Source organism: Megalops cyprinoides, chromosome 5 (assembly GCF_013368585.1).
Source record: "Megalops cyprinoides isolate fMegCyp1 chromosome 5, fMegCyp1.pri, whole genome shotgun sequence".
NCBI lineage: Eukaryota > Metazoa > Chordata > Actinopteri > Elopiformes > Megalopidae > Megalops > Megalops cyprinoides.
This window is the reverse complement of record NC_050587.1, coordinates 4726841-4753308: the sequence shown is the minus strand read 5'-3', so window position 1 is coordinate 4753308 and position 26468 is coordinate 4726841. Positions and strand designations below refer to the sequence as shown.

At 46.7% G+C, this 26468-nt stretch overlaps 1 protein-coding gene across 4 annotated transcripts in view; it reads right to left on the bottom strand.

Moving 5' to 3' along the window:
• Positions 1-21521, bottom strand: part of LOC118778501 (rhotekin-like) — a 69640-nt gene extending 48119 nt beyond the window's left edge. For 3 of the 4 annotated variants that reach the window (XM_036530043.1, XM_036530044.1, XM_036530047.1), the window contains exon 1: positions 21247-21521. In XM_036530043.1, coding sequence (XP_036385936.1) covers positions 21247-21357 — 111 coding nt within the window. In that variant the 5' untranslated portion in view covers positions 21358-21521. Of the gene's footprint in view, positions 1-4234; positions 4293-21246 lie in introns of those variants that run through there. The other variant, XM_036530045.1, reaches the window with a different exon arrangement.
• Positions 21522-26468: the final 4947 nt, after the last annotated feature.

Genomic DNA, 26468 nt, shown 5'->3' with positions numbered 1-26468 from the left:
TGGGCTCCCTGGGCCCCCCCCCTGCCCTGGGGTATTTATAGCAGAGAGGCACAGCTCCACCATGAGTCAGCTGAGAGCCCTGCTGACCCTCCCCACCTCCCCGACCACACTGGGACACAAGGTCACTGGAGCTGCCATACATGGGGTCTGTCCACAGCTGCACCGGCACCAGCAGGTTAATGAGCAGGTGCTTTTCCCGGAGAGGTCAGAGGTCTTTCAGTCTGGACCACATACCAATCCATGACAAAGAATTCACCTCACAGCTAAAAAACTCCTCAAACCCCAGACAGGTGCAGCTCCGACAGGTGGACACCACTGTGGCTGCATCAAAAAACGACTCCAACAAGGCCAGGAAAACCCTTCTTAAATCACTGCTGGCCCCTTGTCCACTGAGACCCAGGGTTTGTGAGGACAGACCCGCGTGTGATGCATAGCATAGTGGTTAAGGAGCAGGACTCGTAACCGAAAGGTTGCCGGTTCGATCCCTGCTGGGACGCTGCTGTACCCTTGGGCAAGGTACTTAACCCAAAATTACCTCAGTAAAAATAACCAGCTGTATAAATGGATAATATTGTAAAGAACTGTAACCTATGTAAGTTGCTTTGGATAAAAAGCGTCTGCTAAATGAATAAATGTAAATGTGTAAACCCTCCTGCCATTTCGCTGTACAGCTCACAGCCTCTGCTGTTAGCATGCCCTTGTTTGCCGGGGGATGGGGAGTAATTAATCCCTTCAAAAGGCCTGAGTTGCAGTGCTCTGATCTGCTTTATCTTTCATCAGGGGCAACAACAGCAACACTGCAGCCGCGTGAAGCCCTGCTGGGAGCAATATTGCCTCTGACCAGCGACATCCCAGGCCTCTGATCCATCCCGTCAGTAAAGTGGCTGCAGCTGACTGCTAAAACCCACAGTCACAAAAATGTGAAACAAGCCACTTCTCCTATGCTGCTCAAGTCCTGTGGCTACAACTACGTGTCTGGATTGTCTTTTTAGTCTTATCGCCATCTAGTGGTAATGAGAAGGTACTACCGTTGCACAGGGGAGCGGATCTCTCAATCAGTGAGTGGAGGAGGGTCACTCATTTCCAGAGCGGTTTAGCAGCAGCCAAACCCTTGAACAGAAATTACCAGCAACATTAATGAGTTACACACGCCTCTCTGAGGCTGACTGTCATGCTAATTGGACCGCATTCCGCTTATTTGGGGATCGGCTGATGAAGCAAATTGCCTTTTAAGAGGAAGCACGCCGTGCTTCAGAGGCCCTGACTCTGTTTACTGTAAGATCACGTGGCAGGTGATTACCACCTGGATAATGACCCCTGTTAACGAGGGAGCGACCCACGGCGGTTTGACGATGCTCAGCTCCGACCGCCCCCTTTCACCACAGCGACGTGAGAGGAATGCGGTGTGGGGGCGGCTCCCGCTCGGACTGCGCGACTTCCTCGTGTGGCCGTTGCTGCGGTCACACAGCGGGGAGGCCGATGCTGCCGACCCCACCCGCGGGGCCACCAGATTCAGCCCTGGCTGCGTCGGAGTGCCCGCATTGCTGGGGACGGTTTTATGACGTTAACCCGGAGAGGTGTCCCCTCTGTTACACAGACAACAACAGCACTGTTAGGACAGGAAACAAAGCTTTAGCCCAGCCAAGGAATGTAGCCATTCCCTCATGTGACCTGATTTAATGGAGGGGGGACAGACAGAGGGCATGAAACAAAGAACAGAGGAAGCATGCATTCTTTCCCAGAATGCTTTTGTTCCTTAACAACTTCCTGACTTTAGTTCCTCTGCTTTGCTTGACACCTTGGACACACTAAAGGAGTATCTCACCCACTTCTTCTTTTGTGCTGGAACTCGCTCTGGATAAGAGCATCTGCCGAATGAACGTAACATACTGTAATGTAAAAGCTTTTTCTAATTTGCACACTCACCAAAATCAGGCATATGGACCACAAACTAATGACTTCTCATAGGTAACTATGGGATACACAAAAATGACCTCTGGTAATACCAGACATACTGACTGATCTACTACCAACCCCTCTTCATGTTTTCAAACAACATGGCAGCCAGTCTCCGCCGAGCGATGAGGCTTGCCTTTGTGCATGAGGGCCACGCCCCTTGATCAGAGGAATAATGGCGCCCTCAGTGTGGACTCTGGAGGATGATGTCACCTTCAGTAATGGACTCTTGCACAATGATCTCCCCTGTGCTCTTCCCCATTAAACACCAGCAGCTTCCTCAGCTGACAGATGGGCATCACTCCCAAGGAACCCACGGTATTTCGGCACAGGCGCAACGTGTGGACTCACTGTTGTCATCCACAGAGGGTGTGAAGTCCCCACTTGGCAGACTCGGGCGCGAGAAGCTCCGCCACCACAGGCTGGGACTCAGCAGGAGTGACTGAGGACAGCTGCCTGGCGGACCGGCTGGCCCGCACACACGGCACAACACCCTTCCCTGTACACTGGCCTTGCTGGGCGGAGGAGAATAGCTCCCCGCCCGGCACGAATTCCTCTCCGGGACACTGTGGGACGATGTCATGCGAGGAGATACAATGAGGTACTGTTCGGGCAGCGCACCAGAAGGGGGGACAGCGCAAGGATAGCTCAGCTTATTGCATTAAACCCTTACAGGCATAGCCGCCCCCTCTATCAAAAACCAGGCCTTTCAAAGCCTAGCCTGTGCAGTGAGTGGGGAAAACAGTCGACCCCTTTTCCCCGAAAGGTCCAGGTTTCCCCTGATTAGAATCGGGTGCGTGTTATAAAGAGCCGAGTGTATGAGGCTGCATAGCAGACACTGATATGAGCAGTAAACAAGCCCCTGGAAGAACAGTCCCTTCACAGCAGCGGGGAATAGAGGCAGAGCAGTCAGGATTCTGCGTCTACCTGTGACACACCAAATGTCCGGTGCGAAGCAAGGCACTTCTGTCTCGGCCAGGATGAATGCTGGCAATGGGGCGCAACAGCTCCTGTGATTTTGTAATGGGCGCGGGCAGGCGAGGTCCACGCCGGCCCAATCCAGAAGGGCTGGGGCGTCGCCCTGGTGGACAGAGAGCTGTCAGACGGGCCACCTGGTCGCGTGGCGGGGCTGGGGGTGGAAGGACGCCTTGGCACCGGCCCTGAGCGAGCTCAGGGTGACACAGAGCCACTGTGGGCTGCCGGTCAGGGCGCTGGCGTGACACAGAGGCAGGGGCGCGAGGAGCGTGTAAGCCAAAACAGCTGCGTAGCAGAGGCCGTTCCTGACGGGCTCCAAAACTTTCAGAACTGCTGCAAATGCCAAGTGTTAGGCTTTTCATATTCCCCCTGAGTCGGACACACTCACACCGGATGTCTCCTCCCAAAGCAAGAGTGGCCAGGTACTTAACCCTGAGTTGCCTCAGTAAATATCCAGCAGTATAAATGGATAACATGTAAAACTGTAACGTATGTAAGTCGCTCTGGATAAGAGCATCTGCTAAATGCAGATAATGTAATGTAATGTAAATTCCTTGAACCGACACACTGACACTCAAAACCAGAACTGTACATCAATTTGAAGGCTGTCAAAATGATTGATTTATTTAATTATCTTGGACAACAGATGAAGTGCTCGCTGCAGTTAATATTCAACAGTTTGCTGAAACGTTGGGAAAAGTGCCTAGTTAAATATGCATTCCTCAAAGACGCGCTCCTTGTGAAACAGCTGCCATACAAATGGCTCTGAGGAAGGCTGTCATTCAGGGTGAAGCGGGCCGTAACAGAGAGAGCACAGCCAAGGCAGCATGTGTTACAGCCTCTCCCATTATCACATATTAAAGACATGAAGACCGGAGGGTTTCTCTCATGCAGCAGCTCCTAAAGTTCTCTCCTCATGTGTGTGCATGGACACACACACACACACACACACACACACACATACACCTGCTGCTTCATTCTACACAGGTACCATCTGCATCTAAAACATTTCAGGAAGAAAAAAACAGTATGTGGTGCATGCACTATGAATGCCCAATTTCTCCCCTGCAAGGTCTGCACTGCCTGCCCCAGCAGCTCTCACAGCTCTAGTGCTGCTCGTCCATAAAATGCCTTCATTTCCAGGTCGGTTTCTGCACCCTGCCTTACCTGGCTGAACCCAGCAAACCACAGGGAGCGACGGCTGTATCACAGAACAGCCAGTCAGCACTCTGGCTAAAGATGCAGAGCAGCACCTTCAGTCTGGCAGGAGGCTGGGAAACGTGACACCAGAGGGGTGCGTTACCTGCAAACTCAGGGCGATCTGTCGGATGTAGATCATGTTGAGATCCTCCAGGATTCGCAGTTTCTCCTCCATATCTATTAATCTGTGCACTTGCATCCCTTGGGCAGAATTCCACAGATCAGTTGCCGTTTTAACAGTAGCTTAATCTCCCCCTTTAAAACTTTGCAATATTAGAGCAGACGGGAGGAAACTTTGGTATTATAAGCCAAAGAGATTCCAAATTCCAGCTGGTAAGGAGATCCATTCCAGTGTGTGGAGCAGTAATGTTGACTTCCAATATTCTCTCAAGTCCAGGCAAATGTATTCCAATAATCAAAACACTTCTTTATTTTAGCTTATCACTGAGCACAAACAAAATACATCATTAAGAGTATTCAAGAGGATCCATTTAATACATTTTTCGCTTGGAGGGTCCTTTGTCTTGCTTCGACAGACCTTCGCTGACGTGAAGAACTTTGACCTGCGCTAAACGCTTCTCCCGAACCGTGGCTGAACTGGAGGCGACTATGGTGTAGTCACACTTTTCATAATAACCACGATTTCTTTCCCTTTTTATCCAGTCTTGTCAAACACCCACTCTTATCTCCCCCCTCGGTCTTTGGGGAAACAAAAGATCCTTTTTAAAAGCAGTTATTTTCTTTGTGCTGCTTCGTTTCAATGTGAGTGCCGCCTGTTTGCTCTGACAGGACCTCCGCACAATGGGGCATCGCCTCCACTGGAGCGCATAAGCGTCTCACTGTGCACACCGCTGCAGCAGCCGCAGGACCCGGCGCTCAATTAACCCATAAATCCAAAACACTCCATCCGAGCAGAATTAGCCACGACAGAAAGAAGCCAAACGGAAAACAGTCCCCAAAGATCACATGAAAAATACAATCTGCTAATTACAGAAGTCTCAGCATCCATGAAAAAATACTATATTCCTTGAAAGCTGGGGAAGAATGCGTTGGAATTAATATGTCGAATGAGATCTGTCAGATACCGTATTATCACGGTCCGATAATCCAAGCAACTCAAATTGTGAAGGAGTAGGTACAATTCACTGCCCTTGCTTTAACAATAACACCAACTGCAAACACTGACAAACCTGAAGAAAATTAAAACTTTAGCGACTAAGGCAATAAATCGGACATATCAGAAGACCTTCCCTTCTCTTACTCTTGAAAAACAAATTTAGCCAGATTCAGACAGTCACGAAAAGATAATGAATAATTCATTTTGGATCCTAATCTGGGTCAGACCGGCGTGTAGCAGGTTCCGCACGAGAATAAGTATTCCTCAAATACAGCGTCTGCTGTCTGGATTGTTCTGCTCCGCAAAAGTTTCCCATGTAGTTCCTGTAAGGAGCTTCCAACTTAATAAAGCATCGTCCTCGTGGTTTACGTGCGCATAAAGCCGGAGCGATCGCTTTACTCGGACGCAGAGAACTCGTTCGGCATGCACATCTCAGCCCAAACGTTATTTATAGACCGCTTCCTCTGAGCCGCCTCAAAGTGCTCAGGCTGCGCATACACCGTTTATCATTCCACGCTGCCAAGATACACCGTTACATTATCCCAACAAAAAATGCTCGTTGAAAATGCTTAAGACGTACTACGCCTATCTTACTTTTCTAAAACCCCTGGAAAACTCATATAATCTCTACAAACACCAGTAATGTTTGGCTTTCTGGTGTCTTGTCTTCTGTGGTTTACATGTTCAGGTTATTCCCTCAGTTCTATGAATCAGTGTTTCCTAAACCCTCTCCCGGGGTCCCTCCGTGTATGCTGCTTTTCATTCCCGCCGAGCTTTCATTTACTTAGTTTTGATTCAGCCGTTAGCTGAACACTGCTCTTTATTTGAACACTTTTATTTATAACTCTGTGTTTAGTCCTCGGGACCAGGAATAGGAAAGACTGGTGTGAATCGTGAACGCGCGCCCGTGTCTGAAAGCGCGCGCCGGCCTTTTCCCACACCAAGCTGCATGAATAGCTGGAGTTTTTACCCCGAGCCACTTACGGGGAACCGCCGTCATCTCCCGCACACCAGCTCCCAATGCACGGCTATTAAACTCAGTCTGGCTCCCAAAAGCATGCATTCTTCACACACCCTACAGCGCTTTCACACAGCCCGACCTCCCACACACATGCGGAAGCATGCTGTACTACGCATAGGGTATGGGCAGACGGAAATACATCTGTGGCTTTGGGGTCATTTTCTGTGAACCGCCCTCCACCCTGAGTTTAAGAAGCACAATCTCACAAATTTGCCTAGGGTATATGCTATATTATTTATATCAATATATGTAAATAAAATGTTTGACATTTCATTGATGATAAATAAGGGGTTATTGGTATATATTATCTATATAAACAATTGGTCCCTGAAGGCAAGACCCCCATCCACTGCACTCATTACATTATTGCTGTTTAGCAGACACTCGTATCCAGAGCAACTTACTTACGATTTTACATGTCACCCACAGCTGGATATTTACTCAGGCAATTGTGGGTTAAGTACCTTGCCCAAGCGTACAGCAGCAGTGACCCAGCAGGCAATTGAACCAGCAACCTTTCGGTTACGAGCCCTGCTCCTTACCACTATGCTACACTGCCACTGTGTTCAATATTAACCTGCCCTGTGAAATTCCACTGTGGACCTGGCTATCAGCACACACTGCTTCTCAAGACTTCAAAACCCGATATTAAACAAAAGTACCAACTTATAATTCCAGGAAGCAAGCACTTTCATCTGGACCACAGATTACAATGTGCTCTGCGGCAGCGTTCTGTAATTCTTATCACAGTGGCTGATGAATAGCTGTGCGGTGGTTTCATAACGGGTGGGGCTGCAAGGGAATCAAAGCAAACTACCTCATGCGCGCGCCGCCCTGCACTCGCAGCACGCTATGCTCACGCTTCGACACGGACGCGTACCCGCAAACACGCATGACAAGAGACAGGGAGATGATGAGATGGACCCACATCCATCCCACTGGTCGTGGGGAAGGAGTTACGTCAGATACTGCGTATCGTCTGCAAGCCGTAACATTACCATTATTTCACAGACGAACTCTCAGAGGGCTCAGTATACCTGTGATATTGCAGGTGAGCCAAACCTGCCAGAGTCACACAATCAGACATGGGCAGGAGCTTAGAAAACCAATCATTCCTAGTACCTGCAATAGTGCTGATTATGCTGTGGGTCCTCCAAAGTTTTGGTGACCGTCTCTGCTCTCTTTACTTTTCAGACACCATCACATGTTACACCAAGGTTCTGATTGATTTCAAAGGACAACACTACATCTATAGTATACAGAAAGTGATAGCTGGTATCATACATCTACCCACAATTCCCTGTCCTACAGGACACAGATAAACTACCCATCCTCCCTGGAGATGATCAGTACTAGCAACCCAGTTTACAGCACCCTGCCATAGACTGAGAGATGGCAAGTCACATGCATGCACACATACACACACACACGCACACACGCACACACGCAGAACCTCACTTTAGATGATTAATATAAACTTGTATGCCTTTTCATGTACATTATTCTATTTTGTGAGACCTGTTTGTTTTAATTTCATTTTGTTAATATAATCCTTCATTTAACTACTGGTCACCATCTTATCTACTTGGTTGCTATTTTCTTGCGTCATCGTATTACCATTGCTCCCATGTTGGCTGAGTACATGATTTGGCAAAATGTACATTTGTTGCCATACATTTAAAGCAAAGAGAGTTAAAACTGAGTGCCACGGTAAAGGCATGGTCAGGCATGACCCCTGGAAGAAGACAGCTAGAGGGCACAGACTTTGAGTTAATCAGTGACATTTCTCAGGTCATTATAAGGGAATTGCAAAAGCAAGCCTGCATTGTCCACATTTATGACAATGCTTGGCAGGCATTCTGAGTTCCTGGGCAAACATACAATAGCATATAGAAACACTTCCCATATCCAGCTCTCTGCTGAGTGCCTTGAGACAAAACCAGGCAGAAGGACAACGGCATGGCACAGTGATTTTACTGGTATACACTGGTGGCAAAAAACAATGTAACATCTTAGAGACAGAGTGAAGCAGGAAGAAAAGGGGAGAGCAGACATGAAAGAGAACAAGAACACTAAAGAACTGAGGGCCGCAGACTGCTCTTTTGGGCAGGCCCTGCAGCTCAGACAGCACTAGACAGGCCTGAACCACAACAAAGACTTCCTTTAAACTCCACTAACCCAGAGGAGCAGAGGGAAGACACCCACTGGAGCCCAGTAAATTCAGGGAAGAAAATATCCCTGTGTCCAAAAGTGAGGCCCAAACTAAGTCATTAGTGTTACAGACATAAAAAGAATATATAAACTGTATGTATGTATAAAAGTATATGTACATATATACTGTATGTATGTGTGTGTATAAACACCCACTATTGAAGGCAACAACCTAAACCCAGGCATTACTGACAGGTGCCTAAGTGCATAAGGTGGATATGGGTGCAGTTCCCATCATAACCAGCAGGTGGAACCAACCACCTGCTAGCAATGGGAGCGGTTAAAAGCTCTCTGCCGTAATCTCAGCGATTTGGAAGAGGGACAGATAAGAATGAAAGGCAGACGGGCAGGATGAATCACAGACATGGCTGACTGTCAGGGAGGGGTGGGGCGCAGACGCGCTCCAGCTGTGGCACTCTGACACGCACACACAGGTGGGGGGTGGGAGTGAGGGGGTTAGCTGGCAGGCTCAAACATCTGGGGCAGGAAGCAGGCTGAAACGTGCTCCAGACTGCTGCTGGATGAGTGCAGCTTCTGACTAAAGCAATGTGAGGAGTGCAGATCAGATTTCCATTACGCTGAGGTTTCTCACCATGTATCCTGTATGTGAGTGTTTCTCACTGCATGCCCAGTCTGTGACTGCTTCTTACTGTGAGTCCGGTCTGTGATTGTCTCTCACTGTGACTCCAGTCTGTGAGTGCTTCTCACTGTGACTCCAGTCTATGAGTGCTTCTCACTGCACGTCCAGTCTGTGAGTGTTTCTCACTGTGTCTCCAGTCTGTGAGTGCTTCTCAATGCGATTCCAGTCTGTGGGTGCTTCTCACTGTGACTCTAGTCTATGAGTGTTTCTCACTGTGAGAAACACTCCAGTCTGTGAGTATCTCTTACTGTGAGAAACACTCCAGTCTGTGAGTGTCTCTCACTGTGACTTCAGTCTGTGAGTGTTTCTCACTGTGAGAAACTCCAGTCTGTGAATCATGGTTTTCAGAAACCCTCCCTTAGCTCTTCTTCACGTCTCACCTGAGTGTTACCTGTAGGTCTGCACCTGCAGTACTGTCTTTCTGACATTAACAGTCACTGGCACTTTCCACTGTTCCAGGCCCTCTTCTGTTCTACTTGGCAAAGTTGTATCTGAGTGTCTGCTTTAATACGAATGAATTCAGAAACATTTGCTGATCACAAAATTATGTCTGAACTGCAATATTACAGTAACCCCCCTCACACTACACTGGACAACAGCAGCTGACTGAGGTAAACATGTTATGTATTTCAATATTTTTGATGTGGATTAGAGTTACGTAATACACAATAACTTCATCCTTTCTCAAAATACATTAGTAACTAAAATAAATGAAATGGCTGAAACCTGCAAGCTTGTTTTTATCTTCTCAGGGTCAAGAGCGCCCTCTGCTGACTGCTCATTATATTTATAAAAGTGATAACACTACCTCCTTTTCGAAAAACCCCAGATTTTCAGAAAGGTGCCACAGAGGGTGTCCATGACCAATGCATAATTTTCCTCTGGACAAACAACACTCTCTTCACAGCCAAGGAAATAACACAACTACAATTCACCATATGGCTGAAGCCACAAAAAAATATACAAACACAGATAAATAGTTCCAGTGTGTTCCGTGAAAAAGCTGCCAGGGTTCTGTAATCCAGTAGGAGGTCCATGCTAAAATCGCATGATAACCACCAGAGGGTGTGATTTCACACTCAGCATGCTGCATACTTAGAGGCTACAGCAGAGTGTATTCTCTAAGCAGAATTCCTTAAGAGTAGCCCTTTTGCAGGAGGGTCTCACAGAATGAAGGCTCTTCACAAGGACATGGATGTGACTGTCTCCATCGCTAAAGCACCGCTGCATTCACAGAGCTCTGCTGGAGCAGCACATGTCTCGGTCACATGGCACACGCTGGCCTGCAATGCACTGGCCAGTCTACTCAGAACCTCAGGGACAGCACACAGCATGGCCACCACAATGACACATACAGTGACAGCAAGCGATGGGGTAACCACAGACACTCTGGAGGTTCACAGAGGTGTACACTTCACCACATGCCACATATCTTGACAGAACCAATAAGCCTACACTGAGGAGTCTGGAAATACCCTGTTTCCACACTGAAAAAACAGCATCACGACTGCATGAGTTCATTGGAGCAGCCAGAGTGCAAGGCATGCACAGGCAGTCACAGGAAGGTGGGGCCAGAGCTGTGTGTTTCAACAGGTGCTGCCTGTACCTGAGGAAACACAAGGAGTGAGACACGTGGGAGGTGTGGAGAGAGAGAGAGAGAGAGAGAGAGAGAGAGAGAGGGAGGGAGAGAAGGGGGGGGTGTCACACACAAAAAAGGAAGGGAAGAGGGCATGCAAAGTGAAGGAAGAAGAAAAGTGTATGTGGGGGGGTCTCAGGTTAAGTGATATCGTCACCGGCCAATCCCAGGCCACTATTAGGAGTTATCGAGCGAATTCCACAGAAGGGTATCACATCACCGCTTTCCCCACTAACAGGCCCTGCAAGGCGTGAACTTTCCCCCTATCCTCCGGACACTCCCAGAATAACTCACTCACTGAGCTGCCAGTCAATGAGTTGCGCTCAGCGTCACACTCGGCTGCGGTTGGCTGAGTTTTTACAATGCACACTAGGCTGCCAGTGTTTGGACGTGCAGCCCCGGCGCAGGGATCGCATTTCTGAGCGCGGTCCGACACGGCCCACTGACTGCCCTTTGGCTGAAAGGGAGAGGGGGGAGGCAGATTACAAAACCTGGGTGCAGGGAGAGGAACGATGAGGAAGGCTGTCAGGGCAGGCAAGGGGGGTCTGGAGCTCAGGTAATGCAGTCAGGGAAGTTCACAGGACAGCTGAAGCAACACTTCAGTAATGGCTACCATGGACTCATTAATACTGCTGGTTTTTTGGTTTCACGAAACTTCAGGATGCCTGTGCACAGGTTTATTTGCCTTGGCTGTTGGTTGTGTTTTTGCACATACTGCCACGGTGACTCCCCCATTTTTTGCTTGGGGGATGAATTTGGGTTAGGAAACTCATAAACAACATAGATCAGACACTAGAGAGGTCATTCCAACTCAATTTTCACAGACATTGTGGTTACAGTACTGCTCTTTGTCTTTGTATGCCAGTACAGTGTCCTAATGAATTAACAGGCTTAACTTGGCATTGAGGTTTATCATACTGTCTGTGTCAGACTCCCTTACTCAAGCCTGCCCCTGGCAGACATGCAGTCTTAATTTGATCAATGTAAACACAACAGCGTCCTTGCTGTGATGTCACATATACAGATAACGTGATGCAGAGTTAATGAGTCTGGTACAGAAGGTGACGTCACCCCATTTCCATGGAGATCTTTGCCTTTGGCTTGGTGCACTGATCGTATCTCTCACAGCGCAGCTCCCTCAGCGAGGGCCACGGTTCAGGACACGCAGCAGAGCTACGCCTGTTATGACTGGACCAAAGTCTTTATGTGGAAAACACACCCTGTGCCAACACAGCCAGCAGCCTGTAAGAGCTCTGCGTCTGTGACCTCACCCTGTTCACCTGCGCACTGCGAATGATAACGCTGTGCAAACACACGGCCCTGCTCCTCCAAGGAGCCAGTGTGTGCTCGGTCCCATGCCTCTCCCAAACGGTTGCTAGGGGACGAGTGGCCCGCTCCTAAACCAGGTAGACATATCCAGAGCTCACGGCCGTGCACCAAACCTGTCTGTCCCAACACGTGGCACACTCTTCAGATCACACAAGGACACCTCCACTCAAATCAGGGAGAATGAACCCCTTACTGACCTCATGACTGGACCATTTATTATGGCAGCAATTAAGCCGATAAGTGCCCAGCTATAAAACGTGAAATTTCAATGCCCTTGAATGTAAGTGGGAGAGGTGACCTAGAGCTACCTCTACAGGCTGTTAAACAGCTGCTTGCTTTATGGCACTTCAGACGAAGCGGTGATGTAATACATTTCAGTTATGTAAGAGCAGAGGAGGGTTGAATCTACAGGGGATCTCTGGGAGTTTCTTTGTCATTGGGTTTCTCAAGCTGGCTGGAGCAGCAGTGTAGCATGGTAAGGAGTAGGGCTCGTAACCTGAAAGGTTTCTGGTTTGATACACCATTCGCCTACTGCTGCTGTACCCTTGAGCCAGTTAACCCACAATTGCCTCAGTAAATATTCAGCTGTATACAAGGATAACTGTAACCTATATGTATGTAAGTTGCTCTGGTTAAGGGAGTCTGCTTAATGACAATAATGTAATGTTATGTAAACTCTCACCCCACTGCACATCAGAGCTGTGGTCATTATCTGGCACAGTTAAAAGACCGCCACGCTTCCCTCATTAGCGGGTATACTGTCTGACAGGCCGTGCTTTGATCTCCTGATGAGACGAGAGGCCTCAGAATGAGCCTGGTGCTGCACAGCTCTGAGGCAGAACTTTCACCTGCATGAGCACACACAGCCGAGGATTCGCCTTACCCCTCCGTCTGTCCCCAGGATTAGTAAAGCACACTCTCAAAGCACCAGTCATCAAATCACAGACCGCTCCCAGAGGATTCAAAAACATGCCTGTGAGCAGGGTTTGTAGGAGATTAACTGAAACACACTCGAGAGCTCCAGAGAGACCAGCGTGCTGAGGACTGAGTGGTCTCTTCTGGTACTCAAACTGCCAGTGGAATTCCCCTCCAGCAGGCAGGGTCAGAGTGCAGCTCTGGACGTCCAGAGGATCCGCCGCCCACCAGACAGCCCGGTGCCTTGCAGATGGTGTGGATAAAGGGGTAGACAGTGAGGGGGTCACTGTGATAGGTATCAAAGCCGCCTGCATCGCATAGGCTATCCATCCTCACCTGTTACATCTCCCACCATCCTACACCTTTTGCTTGTATGACTGACCATGGATAACATACTGGGGTACCAGACGGCGCTCTCTCCCCCACGAAGGGAAATGAAACCCCGGTCCCTACGGCCACAGTCGCCAGGATCGACGCGTTCCCACGCTGCTGAGAGCTGAACGCACCCTGCACTGTGGGGGGTACGCCCGACTGGAGTTGTCACGCTATTCAGACTACAGAGGCATCACTAAACAGCCTACCACATAAGCTTCTGAACTACACTACAACAAGCTAAGCATGCCAGAGTAAGTGCATTCTCCCTGTACTTGCGCAAAACCACCCAGGCAGACATAATAAGAGATATTATCAACAATACAAATCATAGGCTAAACAGCGCCCGGTGCGATTACACACTTAAATGCATTTTATCCCCGAGATCCCAGGCTAAACAATCAGGGCTGGTGGAAAAAAAGGCATGATGTTAAGCCATTCTGCTTATTAATGCTGCATTAGCACGGCTTAGCGAAGGCTTAACTGAATGGAACATCCTCGATAGGGCCACTGTTTTATTAACACAAGTGAGTCTGTGTTATGCAAACAGCCCTGTGTTATATCACATTTATAACCAATCTCAATTAAACAGTGTCAGTCACGCATCACATTTGTCTGTGAAATTGAGCATGTGATTGTGAAGAGCACATGGCATAGTGATCACAGTGCTATTGAGGGCACAGATATGTAGGGTGAAAACAACCGAGGAGATCTAAGATACCCTCTAAGCAAACGAATATGCCTATGCGTATCTATATGCCATAACCATTATATAACAAGAATGCATGGATCTGTGTGTGTGTGTGTGTGTGTGTGTGTGAGAGAGAGAGAGAGAGAGAGAGAGAGAGAGAGAGATAGACAGACAGTGAGAGAGAAAGAGAGAGAGAATCAGTCCTGATCACAGTCCTGCTAGCAGACTGAGTGGAAAATGGCTCATTTATGGCCTGGTTGTGTTACTCCCAAGATCGCCAGGGTTGCCATAAAGCTGGCATTCACACTGCGTCCCAGCACAGAGGTCAGAGGCTCGTCCTCAAGTCAAACACTGCATCCCAGCACAGAGAGGCCAGGGGCTCGTCCTTAGGTCAAACACTGCGTCCCAGCACAGAGAGGCCAGGGGCTCGTCCTTAGGTCAAACACTGCGTCCCAGCACAGAGAGGCCAGGGGCTCGTCCTTAGGTCAAACACTGCGTCCCAGCACAGAGAGGCCAGGGGCTCGTCCTTAGGTCAAACACTGCGTCCCAGCACAGAGAGGCCAGGGGCTCGTCCTTAGGTCAAACACTGCGTCCCAGCACAGAGAGGCCAGGGGCTTGTCCTTAGGTCAAACACTGCGTCCCAGCACAGAGAGGCCAGGGGCTCGTCCTTAGGTCAAACACTGCGTCCCAGCACAGAGAGGTCAGAGACTCATCAGGTTTGGCTGCTGTTGGATAAGGCTCATGACATGCTCTTTGTCAGGGAATTTTCTTCTTTAAGAGTCCCCCCTTCCAAGCAGAGGTTCAACAAATGCAGAACATTTTAAAGAAAAAAATTACACATTCTCTTTTAATCCAAGGAGATCTAAAATAACACAAAGGGTTATGGGTAACAGCTCATCTACGGGTTATGTATACTTTGTATTTCTGGAGACAGCCTGAGGCCTTGGACAAAGATTTCCTCATTAGCGTCCTAAAATTTCTCACCAACAAAGCATACTGTCCGCTGAATCAGAGAAAGGAAGTCTGCAAATCCCTTCAAAGCTTCCACAGGATGCTAACGAGCAATGCCGTTTGTCAAACTGCACCAGTGACCTGGCAGCACCACTGCACCACTCACTCAGTGCAAACGGTCAGAATTCGGTTAACACCAGCTCCCTGCTTTTAATCTCCAGCGAGCATTCCTACCTGCATTACCGCAGCATTAGGGCGATTGAGTCTAATAATGTCAGATCTCCCTGTCTTTAATCCATATCTCAGAGGATTGGAATTTCATTTTGTTCCTATGTGCCCAGGAGGGTCTCTCAGGCTCAGCTCTTCTCTGGCTTTTCCCAGGCCCTGCCTGTCCTGTGAATTATTCTCCATTTCCCTCACAAGGAGGTGCTAGTCATAATGAGGTACATTAAAGCAATCCACCAGGTCACTGACTCGTCTCCAATGGCTGGGCCCTCTTCCAGCTTGTCATCCCAATTAGCTGAATGCCTCTCCCCCTGTCCGGGATGTACAGGGCGCAGGGGGTGCAGAGGGCGGCTGGCAACCGTCACAGGGACAGGAGGGACAGGCCCGGTTGACCCCCCACCCCCCCACCCCCCCCCCCGGATTAGTGGAGAGTGCACTCTCTCAGCTGGCAGGGTGTGACCAGGGTACTGATAACAAACACACAGCTCTCTTTGTCAAACAGGACCGCGTCAGACATACCGCGTACCCTCCCAGTCTCTCTCCGTTCCTCAGTATGTGTACTCTGGTGAAACACTGAGGCAGAGGAGCTGAGTTACATAGCAGGACCCGTGGTACAAGACTCTCAATGACACTTGATGCAGATTTTGATAACATGATTTCCAGCAGAGCGTGCCAAGAAACTGTCAAGCAGAAGCCATTCCTTACCTTACAAATTGCCCCTCGCCACATTTGATTAAATAGCAGAAAATGTAATCTTGAACGTGATGTCTTTAGCGACTTGAATAGCGCTATCCACCTCTATCCATCTCTGCTCGGCTGGGCGGGGGTTCAGAAAGGGGTCACTTATAAAAGCAGCAGGCTCGCTACACGCACACACACCTCAGAGAGCTTCCTGGGGTGACGATGACCCTGGCTGAGGAAGGACACGCGCGGGACGGGGCAGTTACATGTCGGCTCTGATGCGCTGTGGTCATCCTCAGGCGCAGCTCTCCACCGGTGATTTGCCGTCCCACGCCTGCATGGAGACGGTCCCCACAGAACCCCCCAGCTGACCCAATCAGCAGTCACACATGCAGGGTACGGTGCCAGTGTGAATTTCTAATCGAGTGGATCTCTTACCCTCATCACAGGACACGCACAATAAGAGAACATGTGAGTTCACTGTCAGTTCGACAATCACATTAACCCAATGAAAAGGGCCTGAATGAATGGCCCATAAAGTGGAGGAATCTAGGAAAGAACAAAATGTACTGAGTGGTTTCATTTCAGGGCCTTTGATGGCCTGCTCTGCATTTCTCTGCACCTCTCATCCCACACTCCTTTTCAGTTCGCCTGAAACCGCTACTGTTTCCGTGAGGACCCTGCTAGTCCAGCACTACAGATTGCATAACCTTGTCTGTTTCCATCAGAATGTTCCTCACTCCTGCTGGGTTATTTCGTGTTTGGGGGTGTCCTGTCAGTAATGAGGAACTGTGGGTCATGGACGGTGTAAGCGGGGCGACCCAGCCGTGAGACAAAGCCCACAGGGGCAAAGCTCTCACTCACTGATGAGAACACACATACAGTAAAAGAAGACATCAGTGCCCGTTTGACCAACACCCTGCTTTTTCTTTTACACGGATACAAAGACCTCATACATCTCCATGTTGTGCTCATGTTGCACGCCTCTAAGTTTAGTGCTGCTTTATCTGTGGGCAAGGAGAGGTATGAGTCACGGTGGCAGGGAGAGGAAGAGCAGCTAGGGAACCAGACTGGATCAAGAGCAGGGTGCTGCAGGTTCAAACCCACAGTCATACCTCCAGGCACAATGCTTAATCTGAAACGCAACAATAAATATATTGTGAATATGTGGGAAATGTATTAAATACAAGCAGTGATCCTATAATAACAGTAACTGCTGTAGAATGGAGTAATGTTGAAAAACGGAGATAGTGCTGTAAGGCTCATGTCGTCAGTGCTGTAGGCTACTGTCAAAGGTGCCACATTTCAGAGCAAATCCATATGGACAGAGTCCAGCATATCCTTTTCTCAATTTTTCTCTCTCGCTATTTCACTACTGTCTTCATGATAAAAACTAACTCGTACACAATTGCAGGATGTTGTCCTGGTTATATTTAATTCTATATTTTGCAGAAAAAAATTGTTGTTTCATTTTGTTCTCTGCCCAGACATGGCTCCAGCGTCCACGTGTCCTTTGTGTGACTTCTAGCTCTGTCTGGTACATTGTCTCATCATTGACTGCACATACAAATACAGGACACACTCACATACACCATATATTTCCTTGTTTGGTTAGCTTACCGTCTCTCTAAAGATTCGCTGGGGTTGGAAAGGGTTGACCTGGGCCAGACGCAATCACAACACATTTGATGACTGGAGGACCAAGGGTTGAGTGCTCCTCTGGCCTCTCCACTGCCTCAGATAAGGAAAGCATTTAAGCAGGGAGGTACTTGATGTTGCTAGTTATTATATATTGAGTGAAGAGTATTGTTCTCTGGTCGGCAGGATGCTTCTTCTAGTGCAAGGGAAGTTTTTGCATTCCTCGTCTGTAGCCCATCTGAACACAGCTTCCTTTCCAGCTGAACACTGCTACTGCAGAAACACCAATCACATCACTGGTGGCTTATACCAATCAGGGGCCATGGAGCATCATGGGTAGAGAGGTGAATGATCAGTGGCAAGACTAAGGTCCAGAGGGAGCAAGAGCCTACTGTGCACAAGAGAAGAGTCAATACAGACAAGATGCGTGGAGCACAGAGGAAGTCATAAGGGATGTTAAATATATCGATTGCATAACCTCTGTGTTTTACTGTTCCCTTATCTAAAGCTGCCCAATCCAAACTCATCAATAACTCTGAACTCCAAAGAGAGACAACACAAGCCCAGACACAGCCCCATGTTTCCCACTGCTTGCTTTACTGAGGCAGTTAAGTTGTGAAATTCATTGGAAATACAGTATGTGCTGTTGAGAAACTCTGAAAGTGTGGACTAAAGAGCAGGACCTTCACATTGTAAAATTTCTTTGCTTGCCTGTGCAATCACAGTACATGCAATAATACACACTCATAATGGTGAGTGTGGAGAAGTACAGTCAGAAAGTCTTCATTTATGCGTTTTCCCCTTTTTCACCCAGTTTGCTGTAGTCACCCATTAGGCTCATTAGGCTCATCTCACTGTGACAGCCCCTGCGCTCAGCAAACGCAATCCTCCAAGATTCACGTGTGATTTTTCACACTACAAGTCCCACAGTGCACCAGGAAGCTAATGTGCAGGCTAGGTGTCATCTGCCCAAATGAGCCCCAGGGTGCCGAGAGCCACCATGTCCATCCCCACCCTCTGATGATGGAGAGCACCATCCTACCAGTGAATTCAGTGGGCAGGCATTGAGCTGTGTTGACACTATCGTAATGTTTTTTGTGGAGATGATTATTTCCACAGCATTCCTAAGCTGTTTGTAATAAACAGCTGTTTGTAATAAGACTAATGTTTCACATTAGTCTTATTATAAATAACTGTACAATACAATATAATCTCATCCAGCAAAAAGAGTGTGAAATTCAAAAATCACTACTACTTAGCTAGTCTGCACGTGTACATGCAAGGAATATTACAGCCCATGCAACACCTTCTACTAAGTTAGTAATGTAGGTCAATGCTTTCAACATCATCATCAACACCCCCCACCACCCCTCATTGTCATGGAAACTCAGCTGATGTGCATGACCTAGTAGCCCCAGTACAGCCAGCTCGGTCTAGAGCACTCACAATTTTGATTTGCATTGTGCACTACAGAGCAGTATGACAGTTTAACACACAACACAAAGACTTCCTCTCTCATCCAACTCTTTTGCAGAATCTTCCAAAGCTCTGCCCTACCATTTTGATGAAAACCGAGTGGCACCTGCACTAGTACCTGTGATGGTGGGTCTCTAAGTTTAAGTGCAGGATGCATTCTGAATCACAGATAAAAGCTTAATCCTACATGAGGGACTGAGACACCATTCTTATGCCAGATGGAAGCACTGACAGCTCATACTAGAGACATTTTCCTTCATTATTATCCCACACTACACAGCTCTTCCAATGAAAGCCTGACAAAACTGGGAGCTGAAACCGGAAAGGGCTGGTGCTCTGATAAACAGAAATGAGCAAGTGATGTTTTCAGACACGAGTCACAACAGGCCAAAACACTTCTGTCTCGTCTTGGCAGTTCTTCATTTTTGAAATATTAAAATTGTTCAATTATTTTGTTGATTTTCCATGATTTACTGCTGATCTTTGGAACGAGAAACAGGTAAGGAGGACTTGATACCTCTTTTTGCTCTCTGTGACTGAAGCAGCATCAGTACAGTTATTACTACTATTTCAGGCCTACTTAAGGGACACATTCACATATTTCTGTCCATTGTACCTTAAGGACAGGGGAAGGGCGCAGAGCTTAATTACAATGTGCCAGCTGTATTTCTTTGAAGTGAAGTGGCAGTACTTTGGGGATACATTATTAATATAATAATGTATCCCCAAACATTATTAGTATTATTATGATTTTTTAAAAAATTGGTGTATTAACAGACAAACTCACATGTATTAGTTTTCAGTGTTTTATTTCAGTGTTTTATTGTTTATTGTTTTCTGTGGTGATGATATGATGCATTGTGGGAAACGCTCATTCATGGAGAGTTCTTGTGGCAAAGAGGTAACATGAATAAAAGTCACTAAATTAAGTTGTTGCTGGCATCTCATCAATACATTACAAATGAGATGCTGGAACATTTAAGAAAGAAGGTTGAGGACAAGCAGCAGTCTCTATTCCACTTCTCTGAGAGAACAGCCCTCCACAGTTTTCTGCCAGTTGTCTGTTGATCATGTTTTTATGAAAGCATTTTCCAGGAATGGAGGAACAGAGCGAGGGAGAGTTAACAGGGATTGTTGTAGGACTCACCCCCGAGTGAGCCCCAATCCTTGTAACTGGTCTGCCTGATGGAGAAAGCATTAGCATACAGTATACGGCTTAATAACATCCTACCTCAACAATAATCACAGGCTCCAAATGCATCCCACACCCACTGCGGTGACACAGCTTTCCAACCAGCTAAGCATGGGAAGACAACACACCACGGATTTTCATGTTATTTGGAAAATGTACCACCACTAGGGGATTAGCGCTGCCATCAAATAATGTTTATCCAATTGAAAGGATTGCTTAAAAGGCAGGGCAATTTCAGTAGAACCATTGAAGAGTAACTTCTAGATTTTTGGAATGTAAATTCTTATGGTACACACTCATATACTTTCAGATAAATACTAGACTATAAAGTCCTGGATCATACCCCAATGAAAAAACCTTTTCGACTGACCAAGATGTTTACGAGCAACTAGTTTTGCTGTCTATCATTCCAGTAATGACCGCGAGCTATTATCCCGGAATTACATAATGTGACATTGTCAATCAATGCAACAACAACAATAAAGAATGCATTTGTGTGTCACGGCTTTCATATAATTAAGCATCTCGAATTAGGTTCAATCAAAAATAGATTATTTTTCTATGGGAGTTCAATTTTGCGAAATCTCCCTGCACACACTCTCTTAAAACTACCAAGCTACATTAGCTGTCTCGAGATATGTCAGGAATACAACACCCTAAAACACCCGATACAGCTTTTTGGGGTAGAAAAACTAACAGGTCTCTATCTTCTTCGGTCTTCAAGGTTGGCAGAAGGGATTGTTGACAGAGCATGAAAACATGCGACCGAGTTAAGACAGCATTACCTGAATTCAAATTACCACGGCTACTGTCTGAAAACCGTAACATGCAGGGGTTTCACATTTGCAAGCTGGTCGAGTGAGTCCCCATTTGTCTTGAAAAGTGACAGGAGCAGAACAGTACCCCTCGTCTGTCCCTGTCCATGCCCTGGGTGCACTGGTGCAGAGAGCACTAACTAGCTATCAGGTGTATGATACAAAGATAGCGTTTCCTTGTTAGCAAATGGAAAGCAATTCCTACCTGTAGCGTATCCAAGAAAACACTCATTCTGAACTTCCCCCGCCGTATCTCCATTTCAAGAGCAGAACCCCGTGCGACTGTTGCTCTCGTAGTCTGATTTCGGCAAAACATCTTTGGAATTTTTATGTAGTCTGTAGAGGCTAACACGTACTTTTAATATTCTATTTGCGATTACTCGCAGGAGAAGAGTTTCAGCGACAAATCTTTCTACGAGTTAGCATGAGCAGAGAATATGTTATGTTGCTAACCAGCAAACCATCTATCTACTTATCCAAATGATAGTTACTGAATTCGCCACCTATGTCTTTGAAACAAACAAAATAGTTTTCCATTAAACATATAAGGCAACTGTAGAAAATCACTGCGGCAACATGCAACGTAGCCCTTCCCACTCACGCATCCCCACTAGTCTGATCGAATTCCCAAGTGTGCTCTCACTCCCAGAAAAGCCACTTAGCACCAGCGCCGCAACTTTCTCATACCCTCAGTGAGACCCCTATCGGTGCAATGTGCGACACTCCACAAGCACCGCGCTGAGTGTACGCGCTGCTGCTACGGTCTCTATCGCCTGCATAAGTCACACATCAGTCCACGACATCGCGCTGGTATGTGAAAAGTGCAACAAACTTCCATGATATGCACAGGCGTTTATTTCCTAACGTTAAGTTACGCAGTACATGTTGGTTGTCAACTCAACATCGATTCCAACTCAAAATACTGTAAAGTGTCACTAAAGTCAGGCCACTGACAGTCAGACAACATGCCATTGGCATTTTTCATTAAATAGCCTGCTATGAACTAACAACGAGAGACAGCGCTCGGGTCTGCAGACCACATCAGGCTTCCGTCACCCTGATGTATCTGTTTGAGCAGAGGTAACCAGGGGGCAAACATCAAACCTGCAATTAGTGGCACTCTGATCCCAACCCCAGGAATGTGAATACTGCAGTCCTTGGGGTTGTTTATGGTATTTTGAGGCAGGACCATGGCCCATGTTTGCATGTTTCATCTTTCATGAATGAACCTTCCCCTTTAAAAGATCTAACCTACCTGTATAACTCAGACCATTGTCATCTCGGGCATTTTCTTTGGTATGTATTCAACAATGAATACCACAGACACAGGGGTAACTTACTATGTTCATATCAGATACTTTTTTCTGAGGGAAACCATGGTGAAAAATGATTCTTAACTGTTGAGCCTTGAAGTGGTTAAAACAGTAAGCAATCATACTCGGTTGTTCGGTTGCTTACTATTTGGCTAATCTCCACTCTTTGACCACAGCTATGGCAGCAGCAGAGCTCCATGGGAATGCCCCAAACACAGCATCCTTGCTGCCTTCTTCAGTGGCTGTCATCCTTGATAGATACCAGAAAACCAGACTGGCCTCCACTTTTGCCTGTCAGAGGTGGCTGCTGGGTTGAAGTGGAGAAACAGCCCTGGGGTAGCAGTAAGATTTCCCTGTATGACCTTAACAGTGTGTGGGTGTGTCAGGTCCAGTTTCAGTAAATTGTATTGATCAGGAGATGGTTCTGAATCCAACACATCTCTCTCCACTCAGTAACCCTGATTTCACAGCACAGTCACACTGTTTCATTTCACACCCCATCTGACTATACAAGCTTTGTGCTGATTACAGTACATGCCCTAGAACAGCACAGCATGCGGCTAACACTACCTCGGTGCTAATTTTAGAGCTGGCATGATGAACAGAGAGAGCGCTGTAAGTCGAGCAGTTTTGTTGTGAGATGAGGTTGTAAAAGTTATTTACGGTCTTAATTTCCTTTCAGTTTTTTAGACACACATATTTCTCTGCTTTGAACTCCCGCATGATGTTTTGTTGTATAAACACGATGTTGCTAATAGGATAGACTTCCATGACTACAGAGCAGCATGTCTGTGATCCTGCAGTACACACAGATCTACAGTTAAGATTTGTGTAGAGACCAACAGCTGTATAAACCCAAGGCTATAACAGCCTCGGCTGCACTAGTGCAGCAGTTCCCTCTCTTAACAGGCTGTGTGCAAAAGTGTGTTATTTTAAACGATTGAACTAATTTGCAGTCTGAGTGTGTTTTGATGGTACATGTAGGTCCAGAAGCAGTGCTCACAGATCGAGCTTAGACGCTTCCAGATGCACATTCCCCTGCAGTCACGCGTGAACAGGACCTCTCTGCTTCAGTATTCCTCAGCAGGGAGATCAGGTCACTGCAAGGGGAAGACTTTCCCAAGCTTTCCTTCAGCCGGAGCATGCTGCTGCCCGGACCCCGAGGCTCCACAGGGGCGTGAAAGCTTTGCTGCGTGAAAGCGTTGCCACCTCAGGCAAATCTACAAGATCCTTTGGCCTCTCCCACCGGCTCATATGACCGACCTGGGCCCAGAGAGCCTTCTAGGGACGAGGTCAGCAATTCCACACCAACAAAGGGCTCCTTCTACCCATATCTGCCTTCTGTTTGTGGGACGGGAGCACTCAGCTCTGAGGGAACAAGCCCTTCTGTCTTACAGCAGTGATTCAGCAGCAATTAAATATGCAGGACAAAAACAAACGTTTCAGACAAAAGAGTGAGTGAAAACGATTCTTTACCAACTTACCCGGGGATTGGGAGAGACAGTTTTATACCAGGGCACCATGGAGCGGCAGAAACAGAGAATGCAAACAGAAATGTATGCCTTTGAACTTTTCAAACTAACAGCACATTAATCAAATGGCAATTAAGACTATGGAGACAGCACAGGCATAACACAGTAATGATCACTGACACGCAATGGGAGCAGAATCAGCCTGAAATGGATGGAGCTATGAATAGACTATTTGTTTCTATTTATAGATAATCTGTTTATGAGTGCAATACAAATGGCTCTCAAAACAGCTGGAAATAATAGCATGGTTTCCAACAGCAGACAATACCCCATTCCTCTTTCAGTGTAATGCAGAACTAATGGATTCTCACAGCAAAGTTTCTCAGTTTGGTACTGCCTGAGGGAAGGGATGGAACGGATAAAGTTTTTTGGAAATCAGGGACAATTTTGTAGTACAGACTTATATTTAGCTCTGCTGTGTAAGTTGAGAGCTGGACAGGTAGTGAGTTAGACAGTTATACAGTTAGAGAGTTAGAGAGATAGACAGTTATACAGTTAGAGATTTAGAGAGTTAGACAGACAGCTAGTGAGTTAGAGAGTTAGAGAGACAGTGAGTTAGAGAGATAGACAGACAGTAAGAGGCTTAGAGAGTTAGACAGAGAGTTAGACAGAAAGTTAAACAAAGGATCAGAGATAGAAAAGTTAGGGTTGGGGTTTAGGGTTAGGGTTAGGTTTGTTTTAGGGTTAGGGTCATGGTTAAGGTTAGCGTTATTTTAGGGTTAGGGTTAGGATTAGGGTTAGGGTAGTTTTACGGTTAGGGTTAGGGTTGTTTTAAGGTTAGGGTTGTTTCAGGGTGAGGTTTAAGTTTAGGGTTGTTTTAGGGTTAGGTTTACGGTTAGGGTTGTTTCAGGGTTAGGTTTAGGTGTTAGGTTTGGGTTAGGGTAGTTTTACCGTTAATGTTAGGTTTAGAGTTGTTTTAGGGTTGAGGTTAGGATTAGGATTAGGTGAGGGAATAATTGTTTCTTTCCCAAGTTTCCCCCTCTGAGGGCTGCTTGGGAAAGAAAAGGCTGCACTGGCCATTCAATTTTCTGCAGCCCTTAAGTGGGAAGAATTTTGGTCCTTTGTGTCCTCATGCGTGTCCTTTCTTACACCTTATGACATTTATGCAGTTGTTTGTGTTTGCTGTGAGTCTTTGTTTGATGAGGTATGTTGTGTCTGTGATGTCATTCTTGATCGTTGTGAGTTGTTTGTAAAATATCGGGCCTTGTGTGGGTGCCATGTTGATTTCCAGGAGTTTGCTTCATATCAAGTGGTTCCTCAGGTTTTTGGATTTTTTTGTATGCAGAGATGATTTTGTGCTCTTGGAGCATGTCTGTCCTTCCCAATATCTCTGCAATGTTGTTTTTGATCCTGTTGTTGGCCATCTGGCTGAATGGCGAATATGTGGTGATCATTGGGATGATTTTCCTTTTGTCCTGTTGTTTTCTGTCCAAAAAGGTCTTCCTGATCCCTCTGAGGAAGGACCTGGAATACCCCCTTGGTTTTAGGGCTCTGAAGACGGTTTTAGTAGCCTCCTCAAAGTCTGATTGTTGGCTGCAGATCCTGTGGAACCTGAGTAGTTGAGACTTGATCAGGCCCCTGAATGTGCATTTTGGCTGGAGACTGTTTTGGTGTAATAGTGCAAGTGTGTCTGTATCCACAAATTCCCAACAATGTGTATTAATATATTTATTAAGACCCCTCAAATGTCGCTGGTTTTAGAGAGGCAATTTGTCAGAAAAGTGTCTGATGGGTACATATACCTGCGCATTAGGAAATATTGACTTACGGACCTGTAACAGTTGTTGTAACTGCTTTATTGTTATTTAATGTTGCTGTGGATGTAAACCATTGTTGAGGCCCAAAGAAAGAATTACCTTTTGAGTTGCAATGTTGGGGCTCAGTTTTTTCCAAGATCTCAGTAATGTGATGGAACGTAGCCCCTGGGAAACACCAGGTGTCTGCACAGGTACATGCACAGTCCCCGCTATTTCACCAGGCCAAACACATGTACACACTCATGTGCAGTGTTAGAGAGCCTTAGAGTTAGGGTTAGGGGTTATGGTTTTGGGATTGGAGTTGGCATAGGGGGTTTGAGTTTTAGGACCAGATGTTCATTTAAATATTTCACAACACAAATCACTTGCTTAGATCAGTACCTGAATGCTTGTTAACTACCAAGAAAAAGGAAGTAATTTCTCACCAATTATCATGAAGGGCAGCCAAGGAATCATGTGTGAAAAATTAATTGATATTATTAAATGTTATTAAATGCCAGAAAGTGTGAATTAATACAGATACCTTTGCTTTGAATTATATTTACACAGAATACCTTTATTATTACACTGTGCTTGGAGGGAGAAAGCAACATTTGACTGTTTAATATACCATCCTGGGAAACACAGAATAACTACCATACAGTACAAGACATAATTAAGACTGACCAATTTCAAAGGAGGAGGTTTGCTGTGAATCTCAGGCAGCCTGTGGCTTTATAGCCATGTTCACACAGCCAGTTAGCTGTGGCTTTATAACAGATGTTCATACAGCCACTGTTAGCTGTGGTTAGATAGCAGATGCTCATACAGCCTCTGTTAGCTGTG